Raw genomic sequence first — 22,028 nt, forward strand, 5'->3', positions numbered from 1 at the left:
GAAATCACAGGTGAAATCAATTAAATGAATGACTGCGTGCATGTTGGCTCATTGTCCTGACAAACATGAACTGCACAACACGGTTGTTAAAGGAATACTTCACCGATTTGCATTTAGCTTTGTATTACTAGAGTAGGGTTAGTATTTTTGGAAAATTGTGCTTTGCAACCTCAGTTTCCCCTGAGTCGAGAAATATCTTCATTCTTTTCTTTGTTATGTGCCCACCAGTGACACTTGGTCCTGTTAGCATAACTGTTAGCGAAGATGGCGGACACTGTTTACATTTTGGGAATGAGGTCCCGTCGAGTGGCCTATGAGTGGCTCTAAAGAGTGCAATAGTATCCAGCTGCAGCCACGGAGAACACGTGACGGAAGTACTCTGGTGTTACGGAAGATTTTTTTTTTTTTTACTTTATTTAGACAAATAAACTTACCACAGTAAAAAATGAAAAACCAATATTGTAAAATGATGACATGTCAGTAAGCATTTTTTAAGATGTTGAAAGTTCTGTATAGCTTACAATTGTAATGAAATATTATTTATTGTAATTAAACACTTTGAAAGGTCGAAGGCCGGGCGTCATGAGTGCTGTACGCTATGGCTTGTATTTACAATTGTATATGAATTGGTTGATGTTTTTCTTCAAACAGCAAAGGTTCCTTCTTTCTTCCCTCATATAGGCGTAGCTAGTTTCTAGTTTGCTCTTTGTTTCTTCTTCATCTTCTTTGAGTTTTCTGGCGGAATTCTCTGTTTCGGTGTGTAAACAAAGATTATAAAAACCTTCCGTCACACCAGAGTACTTTCATCATGCCAGGGTGTTGTTCTTGCGGGCTGCAGCTGGATGCTACTCAAAAAGTGCAAAATTAGCGTCGCAGTTTCAAGGCTCGGACCAAGTGGGCATGTCACAAAAAAAAGAAAATATTTCTCGACTGAGGTTTTGAAGCACAATTTTTCAAAAAAACTACCTCTATTCTAGTAATACAAAGCTAAATGCAAATTGATGAAGTATTTCTTTGATTTGATCATCATGAACATCTGTGCTTTTCTTGCTAAAGCAGGACAAAATGGCTGCCATTAAAGGTGAGTGAATAGTGAATATTGCCTGTTTCCTTTGTTGAACGACAGGCACTAATAGACTAGTTCATTGAATTGTCTCATTTTAAACTGTAAGCTGTAATTCTGAAAGTCACTCATATTTGAAGTGTGGTCTGAAAATGTCAGTGGGGCAACCAAATCTCAGGAATTCATGAACTATGACTCTTAACTTGAATATATTACAGATTCAAACTGCAAATGGAACAAAACAGGGCTAAACTGTGGGTTTAAAAGAAAGCGATGAGCATTTGCTGTTTGTTTTAGGTTCAGTGTGTTTCATTTAGTTCACATTGTTGTTATTGGGCAGAAAGTGGAAGATTTATGTATATCAGCCACACGGTGTTGTGGTTAGTGCCCTCGTGTGCATGGGTTTTCAGACTCAGAAAACTTTATTCGTCCCAGAAGGACAATTCATCTGCAGCTTCCCACACACAATGACATGTTGTCACATATTCATTCATAACATACAGCGTGTCATGTTTTCTCCGGGTTGTTACACACATCTGACTTTTTTGACTGATTTTGCACAACATACGATACTATTATTTCTTTAACAGGTTTTGGACGACATACTATAATATGACTCTTTTGGGTGATTTTGGAGGACATACTATACTATGACTTTTTTGACTAATTTTAGACGACATACTAGACTATGACTTTTTTGGGTGATTTTGAACAACATACTATACTATGACTTTTTTGACTGATTTTGGACGACATATATTTTATGACTTTTTGACAATTTTTGACTAATTTTGAGGACGACATACTATACTATGACTTTTTTGACTGATTTTGGACGACATACTATACTATGACTTTTTTGACTGATTTTGGACGACATACTATAACGTTTTTGGGTGATTTTGAACAACATACTATACTATGACTTTTCTGACTGATTTTGGACGACATACTATACTATGACTTTTTTGACTGATTTTTGAGGACATACTATACTATGACTTTTTTGACTGATTTTAGACAACATACTATACTATGAGGGACACACGGTGGTGTAGTGGTTAGCACTCTCGCCTTGCAGCGAGAAGACCCGGGTTCGAGCCCCGGTTGGAACAAGGGCCTTTCTGCATGGAGTTTGCATGTTCTCCCCGTGTGTGCGTGGGTTCTCTCCGGGTACTCCGGCTTCCTCCCACAGTCCAAAAACATGCAATGTGGGGATAGGTAAATTGGACACTCTAAATTGACCGTAGGAGTGAGTGTGAGAGCGAATGGTTGTTTGTCTCTATCTGTGTGGCCCTGCGATGGACTGGCGAACTGTCCAGGGTGTACCCCGCCTATCTCCGGATGTAGCTGAGATTGGCACGGCACCCCCCGCGACCCTCTGGTTGAGGATAAAGCGGTAGATGATGACTGACTATACTATGATTCTTTTGACTGATTTTGGAGGACATTCTATTCTATGACTTTTTTGACTGATTTTGGACGACATGCTTTACTATGACTTTTTTGACTAATTTCTGACGACATACTATACTATGTGGCTTAAGCGGATAAAAATGCCTGCAATGCACACGTTAGATTGGCTAAGATGTTGTGTTACATTGGACCAATCAGAGCAGGCGGTGCTGTGGTGCGCACGATTCATTACAACGCATCGCCCGGAATGTAATAAAGAAACATGACCACAAGTATCCCGCTCGGTGGGGCTACGTTGTAATTAAAAACAAGTGCAACCACTGTGCGGCGAATCCACGCTCCGGGAGATGCTTTGTGGTAGATGTAGTTCTTTAAACAGACAGCTGTAGTTTGTGTCAACAACACGACTACTGCACCAAAACTACAACTCCGCCATGTACCAGAGCCGCCATTGCTTGCATCAGCTAGTGAGGAGTCGGCATTCGCCGGGAAGTTACTACGAACAGCTGCTGGACTTTTCTCGTAGTGAAATTGCTGCCACCACTCCTTTAGTCTCACATTCTGTCCCAACACAGCGAAATGGCTTCAAACGGCCAAATAAGGCTCTTCGTGAGTGAAGGTAACCCGCAGTGTCTGAAGGTGTTAGCTGCGCTAGAAGAGACTGGAGTTCAGTGTGGCGTTCAGTGTGTCAACCATGAAGGTAAGAAAGCATGGTTAGTTAGCACCACATTTTCTATGTCAGTCACACAGAAATGACAGATAACAACAACTGTCATTAGCTAAGGTTGTTTGAGTTGTAGCTGAATTAGGTGAGGGTTAGCACTGTGGTATAGCGCGTTAGCTGGAGGCATGTGTCAATGAACAGTGTGTACAATACACTTACATTTGAGAGGCAACTAGAAAAGTCTCTCATTTAGGAATGTAACGAACGAGAATTTTCACTAGCAATTCTATGTCAAATTTTCTCGATAAAGTGGTTAGTTGTTTCGTTCGCAAAATATCAGAAAATGATTTAAATATTTGATTTGTGTTTTTAAAACCCTCTTCAAATACCAAAAATATTTAGCCACGTGAAGAAGTGACAGTGTATGCGACACAGTTGTACCATACACCTTCATCTGACTGGAAACCCGTCAACAACAATTATTCTCATATATCAATGCTAAAATATGTATCTGTTATTCCCAAGCCTCAAAATAATATTGTCCTTAAATGTCTTGTTCAGAAAACAAAAACATTATGTCTGTCATACAGGAGCAATGAAACAAGAAAATAAAAATCACATTTAAAAGGCTGAAATCAGAAGCTGTGCTGATAACAAACCATCTTTAAATAGTAATTGTGTAATAAGTGGGCAGCCCTGCTCCAAATGTTCAGATTCTGAAAAGTTTTTCCACCCTAAAAAAATAATATGCATTTTCTTGGAGTTATTAGTCTCTAAATTGCTTCATTAGATAGTAATCTATAAAATATTTTAGATGACAGGGTGAAAAGTTATTTGCTATTTGTCATACCCTGATGCCTTTTGTAAAAATCACAATTTTAATGGATGGTTCTGCTAACTTTACACACCCCCTGTGAATGGTGTGTAAAGTTAAAGTCAGTGCCAGACAGAACAGGCTGCACACAAGGACAAACATTGAATTAATGGATAACTGGTGACCCTGAAAATGTAAATATCTGTGTGAGGCGTGCATGTTTTCCCCAAATAGTTCAGCTTCCTCCTATAGTCCTGTAGACATGCAGATTGGGGCTGGAATAATTGGAAACTTCCCTCCTGCCCATTATCAACTAGAATTGGCTCCAGCTCCCCCCACAACAAAAGATAAGTGATGAATACATGAAATTGTAGGTTAACTTATTTATTGAAAGAAAGATGGCTAACATGGCCTAAAACTAGGTTGGTGTGGAATTTGTAACTGAAAAATAAGAAGCTAAATTTAAAACAAATCAATCGTCCCTGTGTTCATTTTTATGTTGCTAATGTCTGACCCACTGTTTGGCTTCATAGCTTTGCAAAGAAAAGGCTGGTTTAACACAATTACTCCACACTAGGTTAAGTTACTACTTATTACTATCATTTAACATGAATTGATTTTAATTGACTACAGAATAGAGTATGTATTGATCATAAGGGACATAACTACATCTTCTTCCCTGCCTTGTATATTGGAGTAATTTCTTCTCGGAAATAAATAAATAGTAGCATGTACAACAACAGTGGTTGCCAAAGTATGCAAGGTCGATCATATAAGTCACAAGTATCCCTGACATAGTACTTTGTTTGTTTTTTGCCACTTGTTTCATACAATGTTTGACATTTTTCACATTTATTACGATGGATATCATTAAACAAATGAACAAAAGTGTTATTTCTGCTGTAAAGGTGGTGTTTTAAAATGCATTCAATCCCTGACGCACCATAAAACAAGTGAATTGAACCATCAAAGTAAAGACATCTAAAAAAAATGTAATTGGAATCTTTTCAAATTGTGATCTGCCACGAGTTCTGATCCTTGACATTCAGATTGACCTATGTGTTCTTCACAGACCATTAAAGTAACTTTGCTGATGAGTATTGTGGCTGAGAATTTGATCACAGGATTATCCTCTAAGCATTTAAGCACTGGCAGTGCGGTGTTATTAATTGTCTTTGACTATACAATGATGAATTAAAATGCATCCTTCTCCCAGAATGTTTTAAAATAAATAAAACCGTATGTACTGCTAACAGCTGTAGATATTTCTTCCCTTTTAAGACAACAGGTTAGAAAAGGATTTATGGTACTTTTCTGGAAATATTCATAAATCCATATCAGTCTCGTCTGCTCTATTCTGTTATATGTAGAATCATTTAAACAAACTCACAATCTGTATTTTTTTTTCTTTACAGAGAGAGTGGTGCCCTTTCTTAGCCGTCCAGCTTTGCCAGCCCTCCTCCTGCCCAGTGGTCTGCACATTTTCAGCTCAAATGCAATCTGCCAGTCAGTATATCATTTTACCTTTTACCATTCCATTCATTTCATAGCACATTTTATTGACTGAATTTTTATTTATGAATACCAATTCGCTATAAATGTGGAGGCTTTACCTACTGACTCCAAATAACTTTTCATAAAATTCTAACATGTCACTTAAGGGTAGTCAGTGTTGATCCATACAAACTCCTCAGAGATTCATTTTCCTAGTGGTTTTCTTGCTGCAATCACTAAAACCACTTGTTCTTTCTTCCCAACAACACTTCAGATACTTGTTTGAAGTAAAAGGACAAGAATCCAATCAGCTTTGCAATCAGTGGCTTGAATGGGAGGCCACAGAACTTCAGGTAAACTCCAAATAAAAAGCAATTCTATTTTGTACACAATCCATTTACAATACTTGAGTGTGTTGTATACCTGTATTTTCTTTGTAGCGCCTAAAGAGAAATCTTAACCTCATTTGATTTACTGCTTGACTGAATTTAATTGATCAATTCTAATTAACCTTTGTTTTGGCCTCTTCACACAGCCTGCACTGCTTCAGGCTCTTCACATGGCAGTGGTGCAAGGAAAAAGTTCAGACGTGTTTAACATCCTCCAGGCGTCCCTTAACTACTTGGACCAAGGCTTGAGCAAGCAAAGCTTGCCATATTTAACAGGGGTACAGTATTGAAGTCTCTTGTTCAGCTGTTGTATGTTTTTATTTTGCATTGGCCAGTCTGCTGAAATACATCATCCAACGATTTAAGATTAAGACAACCATAGGCTGTCAAATTGTATTTTTAGTCTGTATGATTTTCATGATTTTTCAGTCAAAAGTTCATGATGTTACACATGTGCCAAGGAGTGTGCATATTTGCAGCTCTGGCAGCAACAAGTCATCTGTTTATGTCATGCATTTCATTTGTTCAGCATCAACATGGCTCGAGGGTACTTTCTTCTAATAATTTCCACCAGGCTGTACACTGACAGGTGCAATGCTGTCACTTTATATTTTCACATATAGACCAGTTGCATGATGAAATGCTTTAAACTGCTTTTAATGCCAATGTAGGGGTTCTTCTCAATAATGGAAATTGATTGAAAGGAAAAACATGAAAGCCTCAGGTCAGCCAGTTCACTAAACAACAGATGGTTTTAAATTGGCCACATGAAAATAAAGCATGTTCAACTGTCTCTGGATGTCCACACTATTACAGACTATTATGTTGTCTTATAATTTTCAGATAGCTGACTAATCTGCTGGCTAATGCCCCAATCTCAGTCTAGTTAGGACAATTCAGGAATAGTGTGGTATAATTAATGTCACAGAGCTTCCAATTAACCTCTGTATGTTTTTGGACTGTGGGAGGTGTAATTGAAAATTGTAGTGTAATTGAAGAAAAGAAAAATGAATTAATGAACAATTCTTCAATTGTGTTTTGTTTAGGAAGCCATTTCAGTTGCTGATGTTGTTTTGTCGGCTGCGCTATACCCTTTTTTGTCGGACTCTTCACTTGCACTGGGTAAGTGACAATAAATGTCAATGTAATTTGTTGTTGGTCAAGCACACATTGTCTGTCAATGAACTTGTTTGAATGTTTAAGTGTTGAATTTTGTACAACTCATTCCTACTCCAATCCTTACTTCATGCAGGTGAATATAAGTCTTTGAAGGCCTGGTTTGACCATGTGGCTGCTCGGCACAGTTTCCAGTCTGCTGCTCAGAAAGTGCTGCAGGGAAAAGGCCTGCAGGGCATGAAGAGCTACATGCAGAGGCAGCCTCTCCCCCAGAGCAGCGTGTGCCGAGACTCACAACCAACTAACAACGGCACCCCTGCTGAGGTATGTGCCAGATCATCAGGATAACCATTCGACTTACAGCCTTCATACTACACAAAAGGCATTCGGGGTGGTAACTACATTTGCCTCAGGAACCTCCTTTGAAGTTTTCAAGAAAATTCATTGTGTGTGTTTCTCTATTTTTCTTTTTTCTTGAAATTATACTTGCACAAAGAAAACACTTAACAAGACAAGCATTGTTGCTCATGTGTTTTTTTTTATCTTCTTAGGAAGACAGTTCAAGTAATTTATGAGTTGCAACATAAGCTCACCACACTTAATGAAATAGAATTCCCTTGTAGAGGTGAGACTCAACCTGGCTCTGTAAAAGCTAAATTAACATTTGTGTTAGCATAAACCATAAAACACCGCGTTGAAGATAAAAAAAAATATTTCTAAGGATTCAACAGTTGTTAATCACATTTTGCAGCAGGAGGTAGAACTCGGGGAGTCACAGAATGTGTGATCTCAGATTGTCAAGTGCCTTAAGGGAGAAGTGGTGGTATATGAGGCAACAAGAAGACTTAGCATTTGTCTTTTTGATGGGATGGTTCAGTATAAATATTAATTTTGATGGCAGTATGTAAGACAAGACATGAATGTCAAAAAAAATAAAGGCTTCTCAATTGTCTGCATGATTTTGAAAATGAATCGTTTTTAAATTATCGTTAGACTTGGTAAACCCCCAGAGACGGTTGATTCTGAACTATTAACAACAGACAGATTATTTTCAGTTAGCATTTGGGTCTGTCCCAAGATATGAAAGGTTTTCATGTTTTAAAGGAAAGTGGTCATCATTTTGTAATTTTTCACCATTTCTTTTTTCACAAGGTTTATAATCTTGCACTAATTTAAAACTGTAAAACATCATAATTAATGTACAAACACTTTGGTAAAAAAATGTGCTTCATAGACCAAAAAACTTACAGTAATCTACACTTAATGTTTTCTTTATATCTTCATGTTCAGTGTGATGAGGGAGAACGTATGGTTTCTGAGGAGGAGATGGAGGCTGCTGCCCTCACCTGGTGCAAAGGTTTGAACTCCAGCCCACTGGTTAAAGAGCGACAACACCCCATGTAAGTGCTATTTTCCAAACGAGACATCGAGCAGATACTAATGTGGGTACTGCATGTTGTTGTTGTTGTTGTTGTTTAGAACCATTTTCTGGACCTGATTCAAATTCAGTTCTGTTTTTGTCTTCTCAGTTTGCCTCAGGAGGACAAGAAAAACATCCTGGTTACCAGTGCCTTACCTTATGTCAACAATGTTCCCCACCTCGGTAACATTATTGGATGCGTCCTGAGTGCTGACGTCTTCTCCAGGTAGGGGTTACATTCTTTTCTCTCTACACAGGTACTAGAAAAGTACTCACCAACATGTTGTCTTTTATCTCATTTCCACATCAATGTTTTACGGACCTTGTGCTTTTTAATTTTAAATTTCTCCAATTCCTTGTTTTTATGTTTTGCATATGTCTTCGCCTTGTCGTCTACCTCTTGTCTCACCCACTCCATCTGTCCCTTATCTGTTTTTAGGTATGGCCGCCTGCGAGGCTGGAACCTGCTGTATGTGTGTGGCACAGATGAGTACGGCACAGCTACAGAAAACAAGGCCAGAGAGGAGGGCCTGACGCCACAGCAGATCTGTGACAAGTATCATGCTGTTCATGCCAGCATTTACAAGTGGTTCCAGATTGACTTTGACTTTTTCGGCAGAACCACCACTGAGAAGCAGACAGAGTGAGTAGAGGCAGGGAAGAGGGGGCCGACAGTGGGGAAAAATCTACTTTACCGATATGTGAAAAAATTAAAAACATGATTTTTCAACAAAGCAAAAGATTAAGATAAAATTACAGACATCTGCTATAATTATCAAGAGCTAATTTCATGATCCTGGGTTATGGTTCTGACACTGTTGGGCATTGGTATGGAAAAACAAACAGGTTTTCATACAATTACTATACACTGACTGTGCTGTAAAATTATACAACACAGGATTACTATAATCTCACACTAGATACTGGCCGTCTAGCCCTTGCAACCATAAATTCTGCTTTATTTAATCTCGGAGATTATCAAGGATGATTGTGGAATGTAGGTTGTTGCTTACTTTTCAGTTTATCAAGTAAAGAAAAGAAATCCTATTAAATTACATTTGTCTGTCTGTATCCTTCCCTACTGGTGCTGCTGATAGCTGACTATTTTTCTTTTGACAATGACCTCACTCAACAATTCAAACTTTATACCATATACTATTAGTCTGCACAGACGTTGTTTTAAGACATGTTTTAAAGCAGACAACCTCAAAGCAGTTATTCCAGTTATTCTGGGGTTGACGCTCACCGTCCCTAATGAATAAGTAAAGTACTTGTATATCATATTTGAACAGTAGCAAGTAGGCAATGAAAAATATATATATTTTAAACCATTTCATAAATCAAAAAAAGGGTGATCGTAGGGATAAACTGTCTCTATAGATACGTTAAAAAATGACACTGTAGCATGCTGGGCTAACTTTACGTAAGGATATTTCAAAACAAAATTGAGGCACTTAATTAAAAAATAGTATTAAACCTTTGAGCGTGTACATTTTTCACAAGCACTATATTCTTAGAAAACTGAAAATGGCCAATAGATACTTTATACTGGATTCAACCAAAGAATCATCATTTTTAAACTTAATCAATAACCCAAACTCTACCCTCCTCCTTCTGTGTGGTCAGGTTTAATTACTTGTCCCCCATATTCATCAACAACCCTTTTTAAGAGCCAGCTCATCTCTCTTTTCCTTTTTAATGTTTTGTTCAGGATTGCCCAGGACATATTTTGGCGACTCAACAAGCATGGATTCCTTGTGGAAGACACCGTGGAGCAACTACGCTGTGAGAGCTGTCAGCGTTTCCTGGCTGACCGCTTTGTCGAAGGCATCTGTCCCTTCTGCAACTACGCAGAAGCTCGTGGTGATCAGTGTGACAAATGTGGGCGACTTATTAATGCTGTGGAACTCAGGGTGAGTGTAGAGAGCAGCTTGTATAGCCAAAGTTATTATATAGGACAACAAGATGTTATGGCTTACCACTTGAGCCATATAACCATTTAATTAGCTCATTTACAGTTGTGGCATTGTAGCTGCATTTTAAAAGCCTTTGCACGCCAGACACGTTTTTCAGTAAAGAAAATTGTTTTGATAAAGATTCCTCATTTGTAATTTTTCAGGAACCTCAGTGTAAAGTCTGCAGGCAGACTCCAAACATTCGCTCATCCAAACATCTTTTCCTGGACCTGCCAAAGGTATGGAGTTCTGTTTTTCATTTTTAAAATAACCATTTACGCTTCTCTAGAGCTGTGATTTAGAGTAAGACGCAAGACATTTCATTCTCTCTTCCTCTAATGCAGCTAGAGACTCAGTTGGAGCAGTGGCTGGACAAGTCGACCAGCACAGGAGACTGGACGGCAAATGCCAAACAGATCACTCGTTCCTGGCTGAGAGACGGACTCAAACCTCGCTGCATCACCAGGGACCTGCATTGGGGAACTCCAGTACCTCATCCTGACTTTAAAGAGAAGGTCTGATGCTGTCATATAGAGTAAAATATAATTTCCTACATTACAGATGTTGCTGTTGGATTGCATGTGCTTGTTTTTTTGTTTTTTTTTATATGGTATTTCTGCATTCTTTGGAAGATATTTTCAACCCATATTAATGAAATATACATCTTTACAACTCAGCTGTGTAACTTGTTGCAAAGATAATGGATGTAGTCACGTTAAATCTAAGGTCAAGTTCCTAATTAAACTTTGAAAATGACAATGCCCTTCATTAATTGTTACATTGACTGATGACACCGCAGTGGTCCCCATTGCCTCACTTGTTCTACTGTTCTACGGGGAATGTCCTCTGTCCGGGATATCTTTATTTTCACTAATACTACTACTAATCATTGTACACTAATTAACTTAATGTGATTAAGAATGATTTTCTGTAACACAAAATCTCACACATGACTCTCTTTCTGCCTTTACAGGTATTCTACGTTTGGTTTGATGCCCCAATTGGTTATCTGTCCATTACTGCCAATTATACCGACCAGTGGCAAAAGTGGTGGAAGAATCCTCATCAGGTACAACCTCCCAGCCCAAACCTAACCAAACACATGTCACATTATTCACCACACTGATTGTCAAGCATGGCACAGATTCTGTCCTCTTTACAACACAGAATGAGGCTGATTACTTAATTAATCTGGAAACAGTGAATTCCCCAGCCACACAAAACTCTAATGGGAAATAGAAGAAATAACCTGTTTGATAATGGATAATAAATATACTCAGTTTTTAGACGGTGGGATGGGTTGAAAGAAATAAAGATGAGTGTCAGCATGAGCAGTTTACCTCAGTTAATGATGCTTTTATCATCTCTACATAGACAAGTGGAATTACTGGATATTTTGTTTGTGCATGTGATTTTCTTAATTTAAAAAATGTCACTCCAAACATGCTAGTTTGCTTTTATCACTTGGCTAGACGCACTTTAAATGCAGCATGATTAAAAAGACCCAACATCTGCTTCACTCTCACTGACTCCTCATGTCTCTCCATTTAAATCACTAGGATTGAGCTTGTGTGTTTGTGTGTGTGAGAGAGAGATGGGGGTTGGGGAGAGCTGATAAGTCCTTTTTGAACTGGATGATCTCATGATGATCTAATATGATGTCATCTTCACCGTACATTGCTGTGTCTCTGCCACTAGGTGGAGCTGTATAACTTCATGGCCAAAGACAATGTGCCCTTCCACAGCGTTGTATTCCCCTGCTCCCTGCTGGGAGCTCAAGACAACTACACTCTGGTCAACCACCTCGTTGCCACTGGTGATCACTTATTCTAACTGACTGGTTGATTTCTTGTGTATTTTTCATATTATAAGAGCATTACATTGAGAATCACAGCTCTTTAAAAGGCTGTAAAAACTCTTTGTTTCTGTTTGACAGTAAATTAATCATCACATGATGATGACGATCTCTTTGAAATTTAGCTTTGACACTAACTTGTGCTCTACCGTGCTCTCAGAATATCTGAATTACGAGGACACCAAGTTCTCCAAGAGCCGGGGTGTTGGTGTGTTTGGAGACATGGCGAAAGACACCGGAATCCCGTCTGATGTGTGGCGATTTTACCTGCTGTATGTGCGTCCGGAAGGGCAGGACTCGGCCTTCTCCTGGGCAGACATGGCTTTGAAGAACAACTCCGAGCTGCTCAACAACTTGGGCAACTTCATCAACAGGTTGGTAATTGTCTTTTTTACATTTTTTTTATTAATTTCAGTTCAGTCTCCAGTGAAATTAAGAATGGGGCGGTTCACCTGAAGTTGCTCAGCTAACTAATTTGCAGCTAACTCATCCAGTCCAATTATGAAGTTTAAATGGCTCACTCCAATTTTCTACATTTGTTTGGGGATGGCGCAATTTAGCCCCAATTTCATTGCCTGAAATGATTTTTGTAAGATCGGGGTTAAATCCCACATCAAAGAATTTTCTCAGCAGGTTTTTTCAAAGTACCTTGATCTTCAAAATTGGTCTGGGGCAGCAACGTTGATGCCTAATTGGTTCAAAAATATCTTGTAGATTGCATCCAGCCTAAGGTGTCGGAGGTAAAAAAAAAAAGAGCTTCAGAAATGGAATTCTGTGCTTGTCTGATTCAGTCACTATCACTGCATCATTCACAGCAGTGCATCCATTTTATTTCCTGCGTTCTCAAAGTCATAAAAAAAAAACCCTGCTATATTTTATTGCAGCTTGTTGCTGTTCATTCTCAACTTTTTGTTGACAATTTCACAGATGATCAGCTTCATAAATCCAATTTTTAAAAAAAACCAAAACCTTAAAGAAGCAAGCGTTCAATTTTCACAGTGGCAGTATAGTGCTTTATTTTCCCAGGAAGACAAATTACTGAGACCAAAACAAGAATATCACTCTAACGGCGCTTTTCCACTTGCGCGACTCGACTGGATTTGGCAAGGTTATTTTGCTTTTCCATTAGTGATAGTATCTGGTACTTGAGCTGAGCCGATGCTATGCGTGACGTCGTCAGAGTGCCGTCACAGGAAGAGTCACGAGCAAGAAGTCCGACAAGAGTCAAAGCGAACAATGCTAAATAGTAGATCATTTAATAAGACTCAACAATCCTGGAAATGTGGGTTAATCTCCAACATTTAGCAATGAAATGTTTAAAATTATCATCATTTAACAGAGTCTCGTGTTTTAAGGGACAGCACTGCTGAAAGCCAGCGATCGCAAGCAACGAGCCGCATCACAACCCCTGCTGCTGTATTTCACTTCAGTGACTGTGTTGGAAGGAGTATGTGCTCCGGTCATGGAGGAAGTACTATACTGAACACATTTTTTTAATGAACTGATTCTAATGATTCAGTGCATCGAAAATAACTCCTTTACAAGTCACTAGTTTGTGTGTGTCATGTACAAGACAAAGTCACGGCAGTTTCATGCTATATTGTAATGGAAAACCAACCAAACCATGTCGGTCCGTGCCAAGGCGAGGTAGTATTACCTAGTGGAAAAAGTGCCATAAGTTCATGCTTATGCATTAAAAGTACAATTTATTGTAAATTGTACAGGCTTTGTTGTATTAGACATGACTAAACAAACATCCTGTGAAGCTGCGAGGAAACTCAACACACCGCACTGTTGCGTTCATTTACACAAGTGGAACAAGTCTATTACATTTAATAACAATATTTATCATTTATAAACAATTAGTCAAGCAACATGACCTTCCCTCATTATCTGGCTCCATGTTTCCCTTGCTGCCTTTCTTCTGTTTACACATTTTCCTCCCTGACACCCCCCTACTTTATGATCTGTCTCAATCATATCTCCCTCTCTCTCTCCTGCAGAGCTGGTATGTTTGTTACCAGGTTCTTTGAGGGCTGTGTGCCTGCGATGGAGCTACTGCAGGAAGATAAGAAGCTGCTGGCTATGGTGAGCTGGGAGCTGCAGCAGTACATCCAGCTCATGGACAAAGTCAGGTAAGAGCAGTTATTTGTCAAAAGCATTGATGGAGGAAACAATATTGAGATTTCGAGGGACATTTACCAATTGCATTGAAATAACTTTAAGAATTAATTATTCTGTGATTTAGAAATATCAAAATGCATATTTACACTAAAGTTAAAACAGTAGATAAACACAGATTTCGATATAAATGGAGACCACCATAGTTCTGCTGTCATTGTAATGCCAACATCAAATGTTTCACCAGAATCCGCGATGGTCTCAAGCACATCCTGAACATCTCACGTCATGGCAACCAGTACATTCAAGTCAATGAACCATGGAAGAAGATCAAGGGAGGAGAAACAGACAGGTGAGATGGCATTTGGTTGATATTTGTCTTTGCAATTCTATGACAAGTAGATGTATTTCAGTGTCAAAGTGTAAGTAATCATTCAGGATTAAAGCAGAAACTGACCTCATACCATTTGGAAAATGAATAATTTGTTCACAGTCATGCATCTCTGAACAATGTAATGTCATCGCAAAGACTAAATTCATTGCCTTCAGTTTTAGAAGACATGTATATTGGTATTTGGAGCAAACTAGAATAATGATCTGTCTCTGTTTGTCCTCCTCAGGCAGCGTGCAGGCACAGTTACTGGTGTCTCGGTGAATATCGCCTGCTTGCTATCGGTGATGCTGTCACCTTACATGCCAACAGTCAGCCAAACCATCAGGGATCAACTCAACGCCCCGCAGTCTTGTATCAGTACCATGTTTCAAGGCACTGGCACCTTTGTTTGTTCCCTGAGTGCGGGCCACCGCATCGGCACTGTGAGTATGTCCAGTAAACACACACAGGTCTTACATGTGGAAACGTGTAAAAGTGCTGTCCGGTATGTCGATGCTGGGTGACACAATGAGGATGCAACAGTCTGTCAATATTTCAGTACACTGGGGGATATTGTGGTCATGTTTACTCACATAGACATGTTTAAGGATAAATAGCCTAAACTGTTTTTCTAAGCTCCAGCCTTCGAACACCAACTTTCTCTCAGGCCACTTGTCCCTTCAGGCCTAATTGTGGTGGACTGTGTCTGCAGCAGCCCGCCAATGATGCAGTCCATCACCAATGTCATGTCTCCAAACAAGGAGTAGGAAAAACTGTTCTAATGTCACACATCAAGTTTATACATGCGTATAAGCTCTCTGATAAATGCCATCCTTGATCGTCAGTGTTAGCCATCATTGTAGAGTGGTAATCAAGATCGAACCTGCAAAGTTTTCATAGATACTTGTTTAAAGATGAGCACAGAGCACTCAGCTACACTGGCCTACACTGGGTTAGATTAACAGTTGCAATTTTTAAGTATTTTCTGCATTTATCTTGTTTTGATCACAGGTCAGTCCATTGTTCCAGAAACTGGAGGTGGACCAGATTGAGGCTTTGAAGAAGAGATTTGGTGGACAGCAGGTATTTGATGTTTATGATGCCTTACAGAGGAGTTCATTCACGCCAAGTCAAGTTGTATTATAGGTAGATTTTTTATGAACAATGAAACAAAGAAAGAATTGAAAATGCCAAGCCGTTCACTGGCCTCTGTGATACTCTCATGAGGAATTAGAAATTGTACTTAATTCCAGTCTTTGTCTAGTGAAGCATGACACAGAGAAAGCACTAATAATGTATCAATTATCCCTCCTATAAATGTAGAATAATCTCTCTAAACCTTCCCCTCAATTGTCTGCCTTTAGCCCGAAGATGAACCGCCAAAAAAAAAGGTATTGAGTAATTTGTGTGTGTGTGTGTGTGCACGCTGGTGCTGCTGTGTCAAATGAACCACACGCCATCACTAACACTAAGCAGCTCATCTAGTGTCCTCACACTTTTGGATTTCCTAGCCGTCCTATGCGTGTCCTATGTGATTCATTGTCCATTCACACGTCGTGTCTCATAAAATCTGGCTGACATTTGAAGTGATGAGTGTTATTGTCTGAAATTAGGCGAGTCATTTTGAGAGACAATAACCGTCAAATCGCCTCCGTTTCAAACATCATGTGTCTGCTTCCACCCTCAGATGACGGCTCAGAACGCTGCCAGCAGCCCGCCTGCTGCTGTACCAACCACCGCTGCTCCCGCTGCGGAGGTGGCGACGGCAAACGGCGCGGACCCAGAGAAAGCCAAGCTTCTCACTCAGGCTGTGACTGAGCAGGTGAGATTGCTGGGTGGTGGCAACACTGTCGATCCAGCAACTAAAAACACACCCTGAACAGTTTCTGTTCATTCAGAATCCAAATGATCTGTTATCAAATAATGCTACAGTTAAAATATTTTGTGTTAAATAACTGAGCAATTCTATCAACCGTGATGCACACACAAAAAATCTAATACCACAATTTACACAACAAGTGACCAGCCACAGAAATAAAGGTGTACTTCCATTTATTAGTGTAAATCAGTTTGATATCAGTTTTGTCAGAAAATGTGTAAAATGTGTAACTAATGCATCAAAAATGGTTAATGTATAAATATATTTGAATTGTACATTCTTTTTACGTTAAATGCAGCGATTAAATTGGACATACAGTACAGCGTTAAACTCTAAACATTTCCTGACCCAGACAGATGTGTAATTACTAAAAGATTAACTGCTGTTTTCTTTTTTTGAGATTTGACAAGAAAACACATCGGATTAACCCTATCGTTTTGTCTGTCGCAGGGCGACAAAGTGCGAACACTCAAAGGCCAGAAGGCAGAGAAGGCAGTGATCACAGCAGAAGTGGCCAAATTGTTGGACCTTAAGAAACAACTGGCTGTGGCTGAGGGGAAGAGCCTGGAGCCTGCTGCACCTCAGAAGAGCAAGAAGAAGTGAGACTGCAACAAAAGGATAACAAAATGATGGAGGATTGTCAGAGGAAGGGAGGAATAAAATGGTTTGAGGTATGTGAGAGGAGAATTGGAACAAGATGTACACCGAGAGATGAGGGTATTAGCTTACGGCAAAGCCGTGACAGGATCTAAGACAATGTGGTATTGGCACAGAGGACTAATGAAATGCTGTATAGGCCGACAGGGAAATGAAAACACACAGACTGAGTCAAATGAATGCAGCTACAGAATGGAGGGATTCTGCCAAATCCCTACACCAAAAGAAACTGATTTTATACTCTCCCTGTGATAAAGTCGGCATAATATTACCATTGGAAGGTGTGTCGCGCATTTTAAGATTTTTTTTCTATCATGTGGATTTTCATTTTTTTTGCCATTTACAAGTACCCTTTGGAATCAGGTAATAAATTAAATTTAACAGATCTTAAAATTTAATTTCCCCCGTTTTCAATGATATCCCGTTTACACCAGTCATTCACAAGACAAACAAACATGACACCAAAAAAATCACATCTGTTACTTTTATTGCAAATTGGAGATAACAATAAAATAAATGGTACTGATGCCATTTATGATAAAACCATGCACATTAGTCTATGATTAACAGCGTATGTAACTACAATGAGAAAATAACAGTAGATATGTCGGCATATTACAACGTGAGCCATTACAGTAAAACTGTATATATTACAGTATCGTATAAAAATAGTATATCAGGGTAGAAGAGAATAATAAGTCTACCACAAAATCCCATATTGATAGAAAAAGGTCAGCTTAGAAAGTACAGCTGGGTCCTACTTGCTTTTTATCTAAATACAGTTGCACATACACACACACAAGCCACGGCTTAGAAAAGTATGAAAGGGTATGAATTCTCTCACGAAAAAAATAATTCTCTCATCTTCACACTGCAATGGGCACTTTCAAACTTTTCCTGAGCTTCTAAACTCTCCACAAATTGGGGCAAATAATCTCTTTCTCTGCTCGCCAGATTGCAGCCCTTTAAGTAGGAGTTACAATTTATTGCAAAATGGTGGGAAGGGAGTACAATGAAATGCCATCTCTCAATTAACATCCTTCCTGTCCGACATACAAATCATCAAATGCTCACTGCCAATATTTCTATCATCCTATGTGATGAAATTTAGGCATTCTTAAAAACGACAAACGTTCATCAACACCACCGTATGATATGCACTTGGAGCCGTCTGTTCTTCCTCTTCCTTTATACATGCTGTAGCTTTTTTTTTTCATTTGCCGCAATGCTGTTGCAGCCATTTCTCTCTGTGCCTTTTGTCATGACTTTAATCACTTTCCGTCTTCTTGACATCTTTCACTATTTCCCAAAAAACCGTCTTATAAAATAGTATCTTTGGTTTCCTTCCTTTCCTGTCTACGGGGCATTTCATCACCACCATGTAACACTTTTCCCCACCACTGCGTATTCCAATTCTGTAGGCCCTGTCAACTTTAATTCTCGTCTTCCATTCTGTCCTCATTTCCTGGTGTTGACTAGTCTCTCTATCAGAGCTCTACGTGTCCTCTGTACCTCCTCTCCCAACCTTTCAATCTCCGCTTTCAAGCGCTCATTCTGCTCCGTCAGCTCTTGCACCTTCCTTTCATTCTCCTGCTCCCTTTCTTTGCGACTCTTTTTGGCAGACGAGTAGGATGAGGGCGTGTGCTGTGTGGAGGAGGCGAAAGAGGACAAGGCACTGTTGTCTCTCTCGCTGGTGGTCCTCTTGCGTTTCCCCAGGCGGGAGGATGGGTAAACGGAAGGAGAGGAGACGGATGAGGAAGGAGAAGAACAATTTTGAGATGGCGACTGGGAGGCTGAGGAGGAGCAGGATGGAGAATCGGGTACACAGGGCAGTTCCTCCTCACTGGCTGAGGGTGAGGGTGAGGCAGGAGGGGCATTATTAGCCTGTTGATGGTGGTGGTGGTGGTAATAATAGCCACCACTGATGACCACTCCGCTCGCGTCCACCATTCCCACTCCTCCTTCACTCAGCAACTCAAAGAACTCTGGAGGCAGCAGGTCACTGCCTCCTCCAGCTGAGCTATCTCCACTTCTCCCACTCTCAGCTTCTCCCCGCCGCTCTTCTGCAACAGCTGGACTCATGCAGGAGGAGGAAGAAGATGAGGATGACGATGAGGTGTGATGCAGGGGCTGCGTGATGTGGATCTCCTCTGTTGCTCTCTGGACACCTTCGCCCCACGCCTGGCTTCCGTCCGTCAGCCATGTCAGAGAACAACTCTCTAGAACATCCAGAAACTCCGGCTCCTTCTATAAAGCAGAAAATAGAGAAGTCAGCACCTGTCGAAGCATATCAATAATTGAAGTACGAGTAAATTGATTCACTGAGCTTGTGAACACCCACACGTGTCTAAAAACATTAAAATTAAACCTTAAAATGTAGTATAAATTAAAACACTATGGGTGAGGACACTCACACTCATTGTGGGTGTTAAAGTCTTATCCCTCTTTCAGCTACTGACCTCGGTGCAAGTAGGGGCACGTGCAAGTTTTGCCCCTCCCGTGTCGGAGCCCAGAATATCTTGCAGGTCCTCATACCACGCCTCCAACTCTGCACCACACAACGGCCCCACACCAGGGGGGTACGGCGGGGGCAGGTGAAGCCACTCGGCAGTCATCTCGCCAGTCAGTCGCAACGCACAGATACTCGGCCACACGGTTCTCACTGGACCTGAGGGGGGCAGCAGTCACACAGTATGGTTTAGAAAATTAAGGAAGACGATGGGGCGATAGATGACTGACACTGCACAGTAACGCTGCCTCATGCATTCTTCACCGTCCTGGAAGGACTTTGTGCAAGTCATTATTGAGAATGTTGCAAGAAACCATCATCCGTATAATTATTTACTTCATGATGAAACAAACTAGGCCAAAGTACAGAACATAGTTAAATCCACCTAAGTGTGAAATGGAATAACAGTGACACTAGGTGAGTAAATGGCTGTACTGCACTAACATTGGAAAAATAAAATTTTATATTAATATATATATATATATATATATTTATTTATTTATTTTAAATAGGAAAAAGGGAGTTCTGAGACAATTAAAATGCTGACATGATCACAATCGTAAGTTCATAAACGTGCAACATTCAAAATGATAAATATTAGAAAACCAATTTACCTACGAGAAAGTCTCTGTTAATCAAGTATGCCAATATGTCGGTGATAACTTGTCCCAGCAATTCTGAAAGGAAAAATGGAATTAATGGATTAGTCAAAAATGTAAAAAAAAAAATGAACAGTAGAAATTTTGGAAAGGCTTCACAATCTAAATGATTAAAAACAAGGCACCTAAAATGATACCTACTTACAGAAAATACAGAAAAAAATTAACTAATAATGATGAAACAAATGAACAAAGAGAAAATGTTAAAATTATCTAATAGGGAATTCATCTCACTCAATTCTTGTAAACAAAAGACCCTAACGTTCTCCACTGCGCCCCCTGCTTTCTCCATTCCATAAAACACGCAGGGATCAATAAACAAGTGGTTTTGGAAGAAAAACGTAAAACCAGTAAAATCCTGGTCGTCTGATCTTCTCAGGTCTGACAGTCCCACCAAACCATCAGAATAACTAAAATGACTCTGTTTCAAAGCCTAGGAAATATTCTAGCTTTACACCTTTATTGTGGAGAGAGTTAAACCGTATAATCACTGTGGGTAACTATGCTATAAAGTGACTCAGAATAAAGGAAGATCCTCAGTGAGTAACCAGGCCGCCACTGGCGTTAATTCTGACAGGTAAAACGCACGCGTGATTATTTTTTTTTTATTATTAGGTCATTCTCATGTTTTTAAATACATTTATATCATTTACTTATTTTCTTTTAAAATGGGGCTGCATGTCCACACTAAGCCAAGACAATTACGTCATGGAAACATAAGTCCACCATGAAGAGTGGGGCGAAACAAAAGGAAGCAACACACAGAAGAAAAACAGTGGAGGAAAAAAATAAATAACTGACATAATAGTACTTTATTTACTCGGTGGAAATGTTTAGTTCACGTGTAAATGGCAAGCACACGCCGAGCTGTCAAAATAAAAAGCCGTTGGATAAGTGTCACGCGCCACTCACGGAGGAGCGTAAAACCGTGGACACGCGTTAACATTAAATGACACCGGGGGGAAACTAACAGGAGGTTCTAACTGATGAATAAAAACGTAAATTATTTCTAAAAAAAACGTGCCGCACTTTGAACAAAATCATCAAAAGTTCCCGCATCCAAGTCCGTGTGACCTGAACAACTTAGCAAACGAAGTAGACAACAAAACAAAAATTGTGATTGACTGAGACAGCTGTTTGTCTAAAAATGACACTGGGATATCTGCTAGTAACGTGCCCGGCTCTTTTTTTCTTTCTTCTTCTCCTTTCCATAATTCCAGGTCAGCGCACTGTTTCAAGTAAAAGTATAAGAGTACGCGTCGTGCAGCCAACACCGACAGACCCCGAGACAAAGCCGTTTTTAACTCCACTTACCCTTTTTCGTTTATTCGCTCGCCTTCTCGACTGTCTTGAGCTTGAATGTGGATAGTTTAGTAAAAATTGTCGATAGCTCATGTTAACCATTGTTCAGTCTTGACGTCTGAATAAGATTTTCGGAAACTCCCGGCGGTGTTTATATTGAGAGAGCGGCCAACCGAACTATGCACGGAGAGGCGGATTCATCACAACCTAACGGGACGTCACAGACCGACGCTGTGATTGTCCAATCAGAGGAGCGCAGTCGAGATCTTCTCCTTGGCGACATCCAATGAGGTGGCGTAGAATCGCGCGGGGGGCGGGCCGTCTGGCTTCGTCTCGCTGGTT

The 22,028-nt window shown here is 39.9% G+C and overlaps 2 protein-coding genes across 4 annotated transcripts; one reads left to right on the plus strand and one right to left on the minus strand.

Moving 5' to 3' along the window:
* The first annotated feature begins 2,924 nt into the window (after positions 1–2,924).
* mars1 (methionyl-tRNA synthetase 1) lies at positions 2,925–17,614 on the plus strand. Of its 2 annotated transcripts, XM_044035841.1 has the most exons (22): positions 2,925–3,179; positions 5,373–5,463; positions 5,726–5,804; positions 5,987–6,118; positions 6,887–6,962; positions 7,093–7,280; positions 8,247–8,356; positions 8,486–8,602; positions 8,816–9,019; positions 10,088–10,289; positions 10,496–10,570; positions 10,676–10,846; positions 11,305–11,400; positions 12,030–12,147; positions 12,347–12,560; positions 14,190–14,321; positions 14,555–14,659; positions 14,928–15,123; positions 15,692–15,763; positions 16,045–16,071; positions 16,368–16,502; positions 17,010–17,614. In XM_044035841.1, exons 1-22 carry the CDS (start codon positions 3,059–3,061, stop codon positions 17,160–17,162), a joined length of 2,814 nt encoding a protein of 937 aa, XP_043891776.1. In that variant the 5' UTR covers positions 2,925–3,058; the 3' UTR covers positions 17,163–17,614. The 2 variants fall into 2 exon arrangements, with proteins under 2 accessions (XP_043891776.1, XP_043891778.1); XM_044035843.1 differs by lacking the exon at positions 16,045–16,071 and having other exon boundaries at positions 2,926–3,179.
* Positions 17,615–17,686: 72 nt separating this feature from the next.
* Positions 17,687–21,841, minus strand: ddit3 (DNA-damage-inducible transcript 3). Of its 2 annotated transcripts, none has more exons than XM_044035845.1 (4): positions 21,699–21,841; positions 20,344–20,402; positions 19,676–19,884; positions 17,687–19,463 (listed from the first exon to the last, which is right to left on the minus strand). In XM_044035845.1, exons 3-4 carry the CDS (start codon positions 19,829–19,831, stop codon positions 18,675–18,677), a joined length of 945 nt encoding a protein of 314 aa, XP_043891780.1. In that variant the 5' UTR covers positions 19,832–19,884; positions 20,344–20,402; positions 21,699–21,841; the 3' UTR covers positions 17,687–18,674. The 2 variants fall into 2 exon arrangements, with proteins under 2 accessions (XP_043891780.1, XP_043891779.1); XM_044035844.1 differs by having other exon boundaries at positions 20,340–20,402.
* Positions 21,842–22,028: the final 187 nt, after the last annotated feature.

Source organism: Solea senegalensis, linkage group LG10 (genome assembly GCF_019176455.1).
Source record: "Solea senegalensis isolate Sse05_10M linkage group LG10, IFAPA_SoseM_1, whole genome shotgun sequence".
Classification (NCBI taxonomy): domain Eukaryota; kingdom Metazoa; phylum Chordata; class Actinopteri; order Pleuronectiformes; family Soleidae; genus Solea; species Solea senegalensis.